At 40.2% G+C, this 15,540-nt stretch overlaps 1 protein-coding gene across 1 annotated transcript in view; it reads right to left on the reverse strand.

The window, feature by feature from the left end:
• CAMK1D (calcium/calmodulin dependent protein kinase ID) overlaps positions 1–15,540 on the reverse strand; it is a 116,537-nt gene that overhangs the window by 15,187 nt on the left and 85,810 nt on the right. The window contains exons 5-6 of the mRNA XM_019611076.1: positions 14,983–15,109; positions 5,384–5,459 (exon numbers count right to left, since the gene is read on the reverse strand). Coding sequence (XP_019466621.1) covers positions 5,384–5,459; positions 14,983–15,109 — 203 coding nt within the window. The remainder of the gene's footprint in view (positions 1–5,383; positions 5,460–14,982; positions 15,110–15,540) is intronic.

Raw genomic sequence — 15,540 nt, forward strand, 5'->3', positions numbered from 1 at the left:
CAGGTATTCCTCCAGGAGACAAACCTTTGAGGACATGGAAGAAAGAAGCCAGCTATTTAAGACTGAGGAGACGGCATGTGAGAGGAAAACACATGGGTATTCTACCAGAAATATGGGGTAGGAGCCAAAATATAGGATGTCTTGCCGTCCTTCCCAAACTAGGGTTTGGGAAGACACAGAAGTTTTAGCATAACTTAGAGCCAGCTCTGGCTTTACAGCACAGGATGGGAAAGCCCCAGTAAATTAGCTTAATGTGCCTTTACGGCTGGAAGAAGTTTTGCTGGACTTCCAACCACTGGGCCACCTTCCAAAGCTTGTAATAAATTTGGTTTAATTCTGACAGAATCAAAATCCCACCAAATTCATTTCCATCTGCTGGGACATTTCTGTGTGAAAAAAATGACCTCACTATATCCTCACTATTAGAGGTTCTGCTGCATTTCTTTAGATATATGAAGATACAAAAATAACCCCTCCGTCCCCAGTGTGAAAGAACTCTGCATTGTCCTGGGGGAGTTTCAGTCAGCTATTACTTGCCATTATTTTCTTGTAGATTCACCAAATGAAAGCATTTTTTTAAAAATAATTATTTAGTAACTATATCACATCAGCAACAAATTTTCCCTTAACCTCCTATTCCCAGTCTTGTCTTTAAAAGGAATGGGAAAAAAGAAGAAAAACACAGGTGGATGCACAAAAGAAAGACACTGCCAAAAGTCATCTCAAGAAGCCATAGTAGAGCACATAGGAATGCCAGACACGCCTTCTCAACAAGCAGAGCAAGCATATCCATGCAAGCTTCCATTGCATACTGTGGATGATACTGAAGGCTAAATAACCCATTTGCACGGTCAGTGTATAATCTGCAACACTGGAAGCATGGGGTTAGTTTTACAAGCAATTTTTTAGTGAGATCAGAGCAAAGAACTCAGTAAATGCTCAAAGATCTGAGATATATGGTGTGGAAAGTCACTCAAGTGCTGCTTTTATGGTTAAACACACATATTTCTTATTTTGAGAGTAAATCTTCATGCTGGCCAATGCTAATGCCCTCATGAAACTGTGGACAAGTATCTATTACTATGGGGAGTAAAAAATAAATTAAGAAGCAAGCAATGAAAAGAAATAATTTGAGGCTGTTTTCCCAGTCTTTGAATATGGTATCCTGAGCAATCCAATGTACCCATGTATGTTTTCCCTCCACTAATTCTCTTTCTAATACCAAACAATTAAGTTATCACTCACTTTCCCAATGAGACTCTCAATCTTTTCTCAATGCATGACTTCAGGACAATTTTTTCTGAAATATCATACTGTGTACTGACCGTGGCTAATTCTCTTATTCAGACACCTCAAACATGGATGTATGCACATCTAATTGAAAATGAAAAGCAACACAGCAGCAAAAAAGTCCAGAAAAGGGTATTACTCAAGATTTATCTCCACACATCCTTCCTTTATAAACAATATTAGCCAACTGGTAATTCATTTGTCCTATCAATGAACAGAGTGAAAAGAAAATCCAAGCCAAAATGCATTCATCCTAGTGCAGAAGAGATGGGATGTGTTGAGTATGAATAGATAGCAGCTGAGGCAAAGCATTCTGTGGCCCCATGTTCTTTTCCAGCTTTGGAACATGTTTTTCTACTATTTCTTTACATCAACTAATTTAATTTAATCTATATCAGGCATGCATGCAATCATTTTAGCTTCCCAAGCTTTATAACCTTTCATGTGACTCATGCAGGTCCAAAATCCAGCTACTGGGAGTCCAGGGAGGTCTCACACTCTTCTCATCTATTGTATTTTGAAGCTGAACAAATATCAAAACTACCTGGTGATACGTAAAAAGCTGAACTCAACAAGGAGGTTGTTTTAAACTGAGAAATATTGCAACTGGAACAACAGGAAATTTCAAGCTGCTAAAATTAGTTCTTGTGAATAATGACTTCTCATGGAAAATAGGTCTTGATAAAAACTCTGCTGGTGCAGCCTCTACAATCTGGATGTCATTAATGAGAAGCATTAGAAACTGGCACTGAAACAAAGGTATTCTTTCCTAAGACATCCTTCACCTTGTCTATTACAGGAACAAATAGCTGTCAAAAGCGTTGGTGCCCCAGAAACTGTTCTTCCAGTGTCATAAACTGAAGGCTTTCATGTGCGTCTGGGCTTGTGTCTGGAGGCACTCAAGCCACTTATGGTAATAATAGCTCAAAACTTGGCTTCCGTGTTGGATTTCCCCGTCTTCTTAAATGACAACAGTTTGTTCAGAGGGGCTGTGAGAGTCATGGAAGAGGTGTGGAGATGATGCAAAGTGATGTGCTTGGATTGCCCTATGCATAAATACATCTCCACCTGGTTTGGTGGTGCAGCACTTGCAAGGTGACTAACTAAATATTAAACCTCTGCCCACTAGCCTACCCCTCAAGAAGGGGTACTTCCTTCCTCATTAGGGAAGAACCTCTATTTTTCTCTATATTCAGTGCTCCCCTGAAATTCACTTTCCAGCAAGGGCACATCTATTGCTTCTGGCTGTTCCTAGAAGAAAAGGGAGATCCAGTTCAAGATTAGTACATGTAAGCGTGGGCTGGGTTTCTAAGCTCCCATTGTAGACACCAGAGATGATGTCAATGAAGAATAACGCAAATGCACTATTAAAGCAAATGAAATTGTTCCATGAAGGCGGAGGGCTGGGGATGGGTAAGGGAGTGATTCAGTGCCCTCAGCACAAGCATCTGGTGCTACCCCACATGGTCCACTGTATCCCGCTTGGCCTCCATCTGCCACTCCAGAAGAAAGATCTCAGCACTGTGATACATTTGCCAAATCCATATGGCTGTCCTGGAGCCACCCCACTGTGGCTCTAAATGCATATTTTAGGCAACTGAACATCACATTCTGATGAAGTGACTGCTTGCATCAACACAGTCTGGGTTGAGGTGCTCAAATGTAAAGTCCAGCGTCAGAGAAGAAGCTCTGGTACACCTATGTCACTGAAGCACAGGAAACACCTTTGTCTAGCTAGCAGTACAGCACAGGGCTGTGGGGATTGGATCAGTGGCAGTAGCAGCTTAAGTCCAATTGGGATTCTGTGAATGGCTCAGATTATCACTAAGAATCTTTGTGAAGGTAGCTGACATGGATCCTGGAGTGCTGCTGATTCTACCGGGACCTGGAAGAGGTAACTTGCATGCAGAAACATTCCAGGAGGTAGTTTGATCTCAGACCTAATTCCATCCAAGCAGTCTGAGTTACAGACTGTGAACACATTACTGCACTCCTATGGCAACACCTCATCGCCATTAATTTTGACTGTACAAAATACAAATCAAGACCTCATTACATGAAGCACTGAAACCCTGAAAAGGTTTCCTTGTCCTCCAAACAGGAATTCACAGGGATTCGTTCTTACTGAGCTGATTTAAGCCTTCAGGGATGAGAATTCCCTGTAAAGCAATGCAAAATTGTCTGAAAAGCCTAACGTGTTGATTTAGAAAACAGAGCAAGAAATGACTGAGGTGGACCTGATAGAAAAAGCAACCTCTCATGATTTATGGAAAAGATTAAAACTTTTCCCTTACTGAAGATGTTTTCTTTAGAAGGGCTGAAGTTTGCTTAGTGCTGTCTCATTCCACAGCAAAACACATTAAAAGCAACAAATGAAATCACATCAGGTCTGCCAGTAGCAAAAACCTTTGGTCCACGAACTATAGTTGAATGGGAATGAAAGGAAGGACTTGGAGGAAAGAAGAGACATTTATCTCCAAGGAACTAGTCCCCCCATTCTGCAGGCGGTCAGATGGACACGTATTTTCATAGTGAATATATGACGTTCAACTGAACCTGGGCAGTAGTCAGGCCTGGAAGTGAGGCAGAGTAGAGTACTGCCTCCTGTCTTCCACCTGCATCCTCCTCTGTCTACAATTTGAAGCTGGTACTCAGCAAAGAACTATAAAAGCAAAAGGAACAACTCTATCTGACTGTCCACTAAAGGCTAGCAAAGACAAAAATACCAAAAAAATATCTAGGTCTCCCATTTTCAGATTTGCTTCTGCAAGATGGCTAGTTTGGGTCAACACACTCCACCCTCATCTAAAAGAGCATTAGGAAGTGATGTATGAAGCAGTCTCTGAGGTATTTTGGCCTGTCTGGCCCCTTCCTTGCCGCTGTCTGGCTCTTTCCTTCCCCTGCTGGATTTTGACAAAAAGTCAGTGTCAGCACTGTTGATTTTTGCTTTGTTATGCAAAAATTTTTTGAACCCATCTGCTGATTGTTGCTCCAGGTTAAATCCATCTCCCTGCAAAGTTTTTTTACTCAAGTAGTTTTCAAATATTCATGTAGAATGGCAAAGCCAGCCATAAGGCTGATGTTTGTAGGCAAGGCTTTACTTTAAATAGAAAAAACATACAAGCAAATAAACCAAGTGTTCTCATACTATTTTATATATAAAAGCTATTTTGTTTAAGACTAAATGAAATTGTAAAGAATGAACATTGCACAGAGTGGATAACAGAGCAGACAGGTGTGTTCTGGCACAATTGCACCTACTACATCAAAAAGTTATTCATGTTGACAGGCCATGAAATGTTTGCACAAGGAGAAAGGAAACAAAACAGGAATGCTTTAATGCTGTGCTCTCATTGAAGTTGTTATTTTTTTTCCTTCAGCTTTGTATAACTCTGACAGTTGTAAAAAAACTAAATACAAAAATAAAAAATAAAAAATAAGAAAGGAAAGCACTGACAATTCTGATATGAACAGGACAGGAATGGAATAAACTCATCTTCTCCTATGGGACCAGAAGGTTGGAGATGCTGAAGGTGTTAAAGAAAATGATCCACCATTTTCAGTAGAAATCTCATTTTATATTGAGCTTTGGTGAAAATAATTTACTATAGTATGTAAAAAGCTCTTGTTCCTTTGATACCTCCTCAAGGAAAGAAGTGCCATTTGTACTTCATTAAGGTCCTTTCCAATCCAAGCCATTCTGAGATTCTATGATACTTTAGGATATAACTATAGGCATGATGCTGTGCCCTCTGGACATGGTCAAACTTGCTTCTGGTCAATGCTAACCTGAGCAGATGAGGGAATAGCTTCACTAACACCACGGTCTGAAGAAGTCCATGCTACTGTACAACATGTAATTCAGTCAGGAGCAGGGATTTTCACTTTTTGAAGGGTTCTGGTTCATTCATCGTTGTTTCTGCCCAATTTTTAGCCTTTATGTAACTAGGAGGCATCCAAAGTCCATTTTATCTTGGCTCACAAGCATCAGAGATTAATTTTCTTGGACCATACAAAGAGGGTGAATATATGATGGAAGAATATATTGCGGGTCCAAAAGCTGCCTGTGATTGATAACCCAGTGGATACTCACAGGATATATGCGATGACCCCGATGGACCAGCAGTCCACAGCTTTGCTGTAGGGTTTCTGGGCCAACACTTCAGGAGCTGAAATAAAAAAGACAGACAAGCACAAGTTACAAGACCAACTACTGGAATGTTGTAAGTAGGAGTTGATAGTGCTCCCTGAAACCTGAAATTCTTTGTCACCTTCTACGTTCAACCCTCACCTTTTAAAAAACTCTGATGTTTTTGAAGCTCTTATCCTCAAAAAGAAGTAGGACTCCTGAAAAGGAACAAATTCCCTATTTTCTGCCACCATAGAAAGAAATGAAAAACAAAGACAAAAAAACAATAAAAATTTAAATGCAGCAAGGCCATCAGTTGCTTCCCAGAGGAAGTTTAGGACATTTGGGGCTGAGCTTTGGAGCAGTGCCCTTTCACCCTGGCAGCTCCACTGTCTTACTCTACCAAACGAGGGACTTCAAGAGACAACTTAGAAAGTATGAAGAGTCGGGGAAGTGATAGGCTAGGACTGCAGAAGAGGAGGTAGAGCTGTGTCACCATGCCACCACCTGCTGACTAATGAAGCCTCCTGGGTGTAAGAGTAAGAGGCAATCATTTGTCCTCCTGCCTTTTAGAGTAAGAAACATAAAGCAACAGGAACTGGACACAAAGAAATGGAGCCCCCTCTGTTTCTGTATTGCTTTCCCACTACTGTAGCCTGAACTTTGCTAGAAGTGACAGTATGGCTATGGCCATTTACTGGAACTCTTTGTGAGTCTACTTTCCTCTCTTAAACCACTGAAAGCTGAAAAAGTGGTTTTTAATTTTTATTTGGGTTCCTGAACTATTACACTTTCTTTGTTTGGACTTTTCAGTTGAAAATGCATAAAGCCAATTTTTAAAAACCCATGACTCTAATCTTTCTCATGTAAAGAAGCTTTAGCGTGTTCAAAGCATTTTCAAAGCAAAATGTCCACAATAATGCAACAAGTCACCATTTGTATTTCAGTATTTCCTCTGAATACTCAAATGCTCCAAAAAAAAAAAAGAAAAAGAAAAAAAAAAGAGACCAAATGAAACCAAAACAAAAAAACCCTAAAGCAGAGGCTAAATACCAGCAAAAATAATTCTTTGGTATTACACCTTACTGTGCTAGGAGTCTTACCAGCCACAAATTATTTATTTATAGAACAAAGAAGAAAACTTTGAAGAACATAAATATATTAAAGCTCAAGCCTTACACTTATTTGCTGTATAAGCTTTTGGTGTATTGGCAGGAACTCTTCTAAGAGCAGTCTTCCTAAACTAGACAAGTCAGTAAAACTAAAGTCAAAAATGCCAGCAAGGAATGGAGCAGGAGGCATTAATGAGAAACTGAAAAGTCTTTCTGGTGCCTGGGCATGGGAGCTTAAAGAAGAGACTAACAGGAAGACAGTGCACAAAGCAGATGAGAGAGGACATCCAGGTTGCATTTCCAAAAGTAGTAGAAGGACAGAACGGGTCAAGTCACTGGGTAGACACTGCAGAAAGGAAAAAATCCAAGGGAACATAGGTAAAGGTATAGCTGGTAGGGGGACTATGAAGGCTTCGGAGGATGGGTTTGCCTTAGTCTGCAGCACGAGGTGAAGGTAACCCCAATCTTTGAGTCACCCTACAAACTGGAACTCCTGCATGCAGAAGAAATTGCCCAAGGAGGTTGTGGACACCCCATCCCTGCAGGCATTCAAGGCCAGGCTGGATGTGGCTCTGGGCAGCCTGGTCTGGTGGTTGGCGACCCTGCACACAGCAGGGGATTGAAACTAGATGATCACTGTGGTCCTTTTCAACCCAGGCCATTCTATGATTCTGTTTCCTTCTATTCACATGTTCATCATCATTCAGTGCTATCATGTGTGCATACTACAATACCTGTCTACTGACATGCCAAAAGATGTTTCTCTCCACTCTGCACCTAGCACGAAGTTCTCCTGACCTGGCAACATGTGTTTTGCAGAAACCTGCATCCCAAATCCTGAGAAGTCCCTGACTCCTTCCAGGACACTGAAATACTGCTGTATCAGGAAAAAGGATGAAATGTTCTTACTATAAAAGGAGATGAAGCTGTGCAACAAATAAGGTTTGTAGGACTCAGTTTCCCTTTTTGTCCCATCTCTTGTGACTGAGTTTTGTGAGAAAGCATGATGAAGAGGGATGTTTGTTTTCCCATGTGCTTTGGTGGTTAGATGTCTCCCATTTCTAAATTTTCAAAATTCTATTCACATATCTCTTCTTCCTTTGATTGTCAGTTCCAGTTTGCACCATTTTCAAGATTGGTAAACATTATACAATGCATATTCCCCAAAGGAAATATTATGCAAATTGCTCCTGAACACCACAGATACAAGTGAGCTCCTGACGTTATACAGATATGCCACATTAACATAATAGAAAACAAATCTGAGATGAGGGAATGTGAACTAAATAAAGATTCTCTCTCTTAAACATCAAAGCTGTGCTGGAGTATTTCTTTCTGCTTTACAGGAGAGCAAAGCACTGATAACAGGCAATTGATGCTATGGACAGTGGCTGTGAAGCAGGTAAGGACACTGCAGGATCAAGCCAAATCTGATATGAGTCTATCACCTCACCTCTGATAAACTTTAATGAAGGAAGGCAGGAGCTTTAGATAACTATTTTATGGCCAAAGGGCTGCTTTTGTGTTTTGCTCCAAAAAGCAAACAAGCAATGGAAGCATAAGCTAAGCATCATCTGTCTGTGATATACAAAAAAGATGGAAATATTTAATGAGCTGAAAAACAAGTCAGAGGAACCCTTAGAAATGACAACAGATCAATGCCTCAGAAAGCAGGAAACAATGCAAAAGAAAAACAAGAGCTGATGGTGTTAAAGGATCAACACAGTTGACTGAAGAAGCAAAACAGCAGCAAGGAGAATGGAAAAGTCAAAACTCCCATTTCTGGTGCCAGGAAAAGATGTCTGAGCAGAAAGAAAAAGGTATTCAGATCTCTCTTTCTGAACCTTGAAGCCAAAGGAATCGGAAGGACAAGAAAACCAGTCCTCAATGAGTTATATCTTTCTTTGGATAATGAAGGCACTTCACTTCCAGGCCAGATAACCTGCTGACTTACAGATAGGTTCCTTATTTGTTTTTTTAGTAAGATAAAAATTGAAGGATTTATTTCAAATGAAGGGTTTAAGAAAGAGTTCAGAATAAAAAGATTTGGAAACCTTTCAGAGCACAATGCCATTACCCCCAGTGGGCGCAGCTCCCGATAAGCTCCCTAAAAATGCAGCTGCTGGATGCCAAACCCAGCAGTTCATGTTCTTGCAAAGAGCTCAGCTGATGCGGATTGCTCTGGTAGCTTAAGCCTGTTGAAGTCATGAGGGTGTCTGCCCTTCATCCCAGTCTCATACTTAAAAGTGGTTCTCCTTCACTCTCACGATGTTACTACTCCCACCAGATTTTGCTGTCTCACAGGAACTCAATCTAATGCTATTTTCTGTGGTTTATATGGATTCCTATGTATGGCATGCCAGAAGGAATGATGCATTTGATCAAAGAGTGATGGTTCTGATGACTTCCCATAGGACTGACAAGTCAGGAGGGTGCTGTAAATGTGGGAGGAATAAAAATATCTAAATACAGTTAAAATAATCAGGGACCTATTTACACTGGGTAGGGAAACAACTCAGCTGTCCCAGCAAACTAGCCTTGCAAAACCCAGGACTAGTTGTTCAGCTAGTAACTACTCAGGGCCATGTACATGTCTCTTAAGGAGAGATGGGGAAATGTGAAAGAGCTGTGCTGGTGCTCATGAAATTCAAAATGAAAGGTGAGTAATGGACAGGGTTTGTAAGAGACACCACAGAGAAATGCTGTTAGACCTGCTGCTTAGGGCTCTTGAGGGTACCAAGAGAGGACAGAAAGGAACTCCACACTACTAAGTAGATGCTTGGTTGCTCTAAGAACCTACCCAAAGATGGTGCACGAGCAGTGTGAGCTCTGCTGCCATCATAACAAATGTCTTTTTCACAGAGCAAACAGGCTGAGACACATAAAGCAGCTTCATCACAAGCCAGAAGCCTGTCTTTTCCACTGACTCCTGGGATGAAACCCACTTGTTTCCCTCTCTCACACAGTCCTCCAGTGTTCCGATTGTTCTGGTTGGCCAAAACTTTCCAGTTTAGTACTGTTTTGTAAGGACAGCAGTGTTTTGGTGTAGCCCCACTAGTTTCTTTTGGTCCACTTGTCCCCATGTCATGTTTCTGAGTCGGTAAGTAGCCATCATGGGATATAACACAGCTACATCCACAGCCTAGCAGAGTCCATTTCCTGGAGTTGAGTGACTGCACTGTCACCAGCTGTGCCTTGATCAGAGTAATTCCCATGCTTTATTTTTACTTTATTAGTCATGTTACTGCCTAAACAACTCCTGGGGTTGCTTTTTGCAAATAAGGATATTCCAAAGGTTTATTGAGTATTCTCAAGCATTTTGCTCAAAGGATACCAAGTAAAGTCAAAAGTAAACGTGGAAATCTATTGTTTACTTAAGTGCTTCAGTCTTGCACGGGACTTTGATAAGATCTGGACTTCCTATTGGATTTCAGGCAGAGCTGAAAGGTGTGAGATGACCTTTTCTAAAGCCACTACAGAGAATAAAACCAGTAAGTGATGTGAGGTGTTCAGGGATCAGTCACAAATCCAGGGTCTAGCTCAATCCTTAAGACAGGGAAATACAACAAAATTTTTCTTGAAGTTGCTTTGGGCCCCAAACAAGAATTTTAAATCTCAGTAGGATTAAGATATTAACCAGCCACAAACACAGTTAATAATTCAGTGTCTCTGCAAATGGAGATCAGATTGCTGAGACAGACTTTCCAATATATTTTTCAGAACTGAAAGTTTCAGTTTCTGTAAGCATCTTGTGAGTCTAAGTCCCATCTGCAGAAGTAACCAAAGCTTTTGAGAGATCAAATCTCACAGAAGGTCAATCAGCAAGATCTAGTTTCCAAGCAGCCAAAATATCTTCAGAGGAATTTGTTGAGTGACTGGAGAGTCACTCACTGAGTGCCCAACTTGACACACCTCAACGACAACTCATTTTCATGCAGTTTTGAACACCTCCTCCATCAAAACCAAGCTTTTATAAACAGCCTCCAAGCAGTCCACATCTGTAATGTTTAAATCAACATATTACTAATGGCTTATACAGATCTTGCCCATAATCCCATAGATCATTCAGAGAATTTGGAAAACACTACTTCTTCTCCAGACTAGAAAATGGGTGGGATCCATGCAAACCAATCCACATACCTAATTTACAAAGAGTTAAATCACACAAGCCAACTTATTTTACCTCATTTATGTTGTTATCTCTAAGTTGGGTATCTAGTCCCAGCTCATCACCTGAACTCTCTTTACAGGAAATGGAAGGAGATAAGAGTGGAAAGCAGATAAGAAAATGGAAGATTGTTTCATTAGAAAAGGCTGTATTATCAGACCTTCTTATCTACTATAAGTAAACGCTCAGATTTGTATCTTAATAGAAGTACCCCCAGCTAAATCCAATTGGGTGAAAATATTCTGACAGTCATCTTTCAGGACTAAAATCTTTGACAAGACTCCTGAAATAATAAGGTCTCTGAGCTGTTGACAGTAATTTAATCTGTAAAGCAGAGCCTTTAAAGCCAAGCCAATGTGTTCACGCATTACTAGTTATGCACAACTTAGACATCCACCAATTCAATAAGTAACAATTTGCTTTTCAGAAAGAAAGCTGGTATTTCTGAAGAAGCTAAGTTATAACTTTACCTTCCTCTATTTGCTGAACTTCTGAACCACACAGACAGGAATTTGGTGTCTTAGATACCATCATTCTTTAGAGCTAAAACTAAAAAAGATTGATTAACTAAAAAATTGAATCATAGAGAGATGAAAGTATACATTATTTGTGGAAATTAGGCATGGGGCCTTGCATATTTGCAGATATGAGGGACAGCAAACCTGAGGTAAGATCAAGTCTGATACAAAGTCAGAAGCTTGTAGAGCACTTTGCATAATGGGATCTGACTGGATCCATTTCAGCAGATGAAGTATAAAGAGTAGTAGACATTAAAGATTTCTTAACTGAGTCCTGGTGCCTTTGGCAAGTGATATTTGCCTATTTTTTCCCAGAAATATAAAAGTGAAGTTAAACTGACAAGAAATATTAATTTCTCATTAAATCTTAGAGAATGGGATGTTCTATTTATCTTTAAAGAAAACTGTCAGAAATTAAGTTGTAAGCCGAGAATCCTTCAGCGTTATTTCAAAGCTGATTAAAATAGCTGGAAGAAAAACAAAAAGATTTGGTATAAAGGTGTGGAGGTTGATCATATTCATGTTGTGCCAGTAGAGGGAAGATCTGTTGCATTTACTGAGGGCATTGGAGTGAGACTGAAAGGCATGAAAGCTTTTAGGTACAAATTGCAGAATATGTATGCAGAAGACATGTAATTGGGTGTAACACTAACAGAGGACAGCATTATTGCGAGGAATGGCAACAAAAACATTCACTGCCTGGAAAATGTTGTCTGGGCAACCAATTATTTAAACAAAAAAAGTATCAATAATAGGAGCTCTGTCCTATGGAAAAGAAAAAAGGAATAGAACAAATATTTGAAGAGGTTTTCTTTGTGTGAGAGGTGAAAAACTCCTGTCAGCACTTCTGAAATAAATGTCCATAACTTCTTGAACCACAATGAGTAAATCTTGTGTTCAATAAGGTAATAAAGGACCGGAAGGCACTTCTGTAGCTATCAGCATCCAGATCATGAGTAATGAGAGCTGCGAAACATCTGTCCAAGTACAACAATTGATAGGATGCTTTCCAAAGAGACCTAGTCAGGCTTGAACAGTGGGTCCAAGAGAAGCTTGTAGAATCATAGAATTGTTAAGGTTGGAAAAGACCTCTATGATCATAAATCCAACTATCAATCCATCCACACCATGCCCACTGAGCCATGTCCCTCCTCGGAGGTTTCCTTTCCAGGTAGGGAATGAATAGCAGAAGTCCCATGTGTGAGCCCTGTAGACCAGACTAAGAATTAAGGCAATGCTGAGGCTTAATCCTCAGGTAATGGCATGTCTTAATACACATGCCTTAGGATCCATGTGTTCTGATGCCCACTGCAAAGCAGCACTTCCCCCTGTCAAATAATGTAGAAGTTAATCCCGGGTTTAAATGCTGCTTGGCAACTGTGGAGCTATGCGATTTACCTTATGAGGTGCAACATTCCCAAGTGCAAGGTCTTGCAGATGGGTGACAGAAACCCCCACTATCAATACAAGCCAGGGAACAAAAGTATTGAGCACAGTCCTGCTGAAAGAGTCTTGGAGGTACTGATGGATGGCCAGTTTGGACATGAGCCAGCAAGGTGTCCCAACAGCCCAGAAAGCCAATTGCATCCTGGGTTGCATCAAAAGAAGCATGGCCAGCAGGTTGAGAGGTGATTCTGCCTTTCTGCTCTGTGCTGGTGAGACCTCATTTGGAGCACTGCATGCAGATGTGGAATTCTCAGTACAGGAGAGATGTGGACCTGTTGGAGCGCTCCCCGAGGAGGGCCACAAAAATGATCCAAAAGATGGGACACCTTTCTTATGAGGACAAGCTGAGAGAGCTGGGGCTGTTCAGCCTGAAGAAGAGAAGAGAAGAGAAGAGAAGAGAAGAGAAGAGAAGAGAAGAGAAGAGAAGAGAAGAGAAGAGAAGAGAAGAGGGAGACCTGAGAGCGGCCTTTCATATCTAAAACAGGGCTATAAGAAAGAAGGGGACAGAAAGATTTTAGCAGGGTTTGTTGTGATAAGACAAGGAGAAATATTTTCAAAGTAAAAGAGGGAAGATTTAGATTGGACATAAAGAGGATGTTTTTTATGATAAGGATGGTGAGGCACTGGCACAGGTTGCCCAGAGAAGTGGTGGATGTGTCCATGGACACATTCAAGGTCAGATTGGATGAGTCTCTGAGCAACCTGATCTAGCTGTAGGTGTCCCTGTTCACTGCAGGGAAGTTGGACCAGATGACCTTTAAGGGTTCTTTCCAACTCAAAGGGTTCTATGATGATTCAATGATGATTCCATGACAATTCATGTTGCATGCTTCGAGAGCTTCCTTTCCAAAATAGCACATTTTCTTAAATGGATGAGAAGCCACATGAGATCATATAGTGCCAGAGCAGGGTTGCACTCTTTCATTTTTATCAGCACTTCAACAAACCTAACATTCAACTTACATGTATCTTGCAGACATATTATAGTCAGTGCCCATTTGAGAGCAAAATAAAAATTGTTAATTAAAGACAGAAGAGCTGATAGTAAAAATTATGAAAATTGCTGTCTAAGCTCAGATCTTGCTAAGGCTTTGGAAAAAGATTTCCAGTCTGGTGTGATTACACAAGACAGTTATTCGGGCTGTATGGAGGGAATCTTGACTCATGCATTTATGATATGATGTCATCTCGATGGAAGAAGAAAGTCATCACTTCTTTTTTTTCCTGATGTTATCAAGACGAAGTGTGCCTGTGTATCATGAAGATAATGCCTGGAAAAAGGTATTCCTGGGACAAATCCAGATCACTGTGTGTCCTAACTTCATAATCTGTTTAGGTTCTTATACCAGGATATCTGGTATCTTATCTCAGGATATCTGAGGTGAGATGGCAGCTGCAAAGCAAAAGAAGCCTCTCTGTGACTGGTAGAAAACATAAAGTCTGTCTTACAAGACAGAAAATCTATCCTTGGAAAAGACACTGTCATTTTAGTTTCAAGGATTTAGCCACAAGTTAACCCCAGACATTAATTTTGCCCTCTCACCTGGCTAGCTAGGTATTGTAAGAAATACTGGCTTGCTGGATGTCCCATGCATGAAGTAAATATTTCAAAAAGTGTTTTCTCACAGATCCTGTCATCATCTGCCATATTTTTCTCATATTCCGTTGCTTTAACTTTTTTAGAAGGATACTGGTAAATGCACTTCTAATCAGTAATCTGATACAATCACTACAGAATGGACAAAATATCGAGGAATATATGATAGGTAACAAATTGCTACTACCTAGGAAGGGTCAGGGATCTAAGGGGTTTTTAAATACTTAAACAAGTCAGTAACTTAATGTAATTGAAATATAGGATTACTGAACTTTTCTGAATAAACTTAGCTCTTTCATTTTACTGTCTTCTGTCAGAGGATTCCAGGAAACACTGTTTTTTACGATTAAAGTAATATGCTACATTATGTAAAGTGTTTTGGTATTATAGATTCTTGCATTTGAATATATTCTTTGCATGCTTCTAATTTAGCTACAGGCAGAGGATTTGACAAAAATCCTTTTGCAGAGAAATATAATCATGAAAGCTAATCCCACAAACCCTGAGCTGGATTGCAGGATTGCGATCCAAGGGAGAAGAGCACACAGGACACAACATCAGCAACTTCTGAAATCTCTAGTTCTAACAAATACCTGCAAAATCTCCTGTGCACTATGTAGTAGAACTAGAAAATGAATTATTCCCTTTCTCATATCCTTTTTCACTATGTTTCTGTGTTGCAGTTGAGAGGAGTGAAATAACAGTATAACCAAATCACTTACCAACATAGCCAGGAGTTCCGCAGGCTGTGGACATCACATCTCCTTTACCCTCCATTTTAGATAATCCAAAATCACTGATCATGATTTTTGACTCTTCATCCTGGCTGTAGTAAAGCAAGTTCTCAGGCTAGAAAGAAGAACAAGCGAAGTGGAGTATGAATGTGTCAGCCTAATTGGTTGTCTGGTCGTTGCTTATATTTAATACAATTCTTTGTTATACCATGCACTAACATCATTTTGTTCCTCTAAATCTTAAAGAGTTGCTCTTACAACCTGTATGGAGAACATCTCCAGACTCCTCCATGGTGGCAACTGGAAGAAGCTGACACCTTGAGCTTTGAGTAACTTATCTGCAGTCGTGAATTTCTCCATTGGCACCTCAAATATGAACTAAGCTTCATCTTTTTACTTGGGAGGTGTGTCCAATATACCATTGTTTCCAAGAGATAAAACAAGTATTCATTTGAAAGCAGGTAAATATGTTAAATCCAGGTAGCCTAACCTTATTATTATTATTTTTTAAACAGTGCTAGTCGTAGTTATACAGCATTAAATTGG

Source organism: Meleagris gallopavo, chromosome 1 (genome assembly GCF_000146605.3).
Source record: "Meleagris gallopavo isolate NT-WF06-2002-E0010 breed Aviagen turkey brand Nicholas breeding stock chromosome 1, Turkey_5.1, whole genome shotgun sequence".
Taxonomy (NCBI): domain Eukaryota; kingdom Metazoa; phylum Chordata; class Aves; order Galliformes; family Phasianidae; genus Meleagris; species Meleagris gallopavo.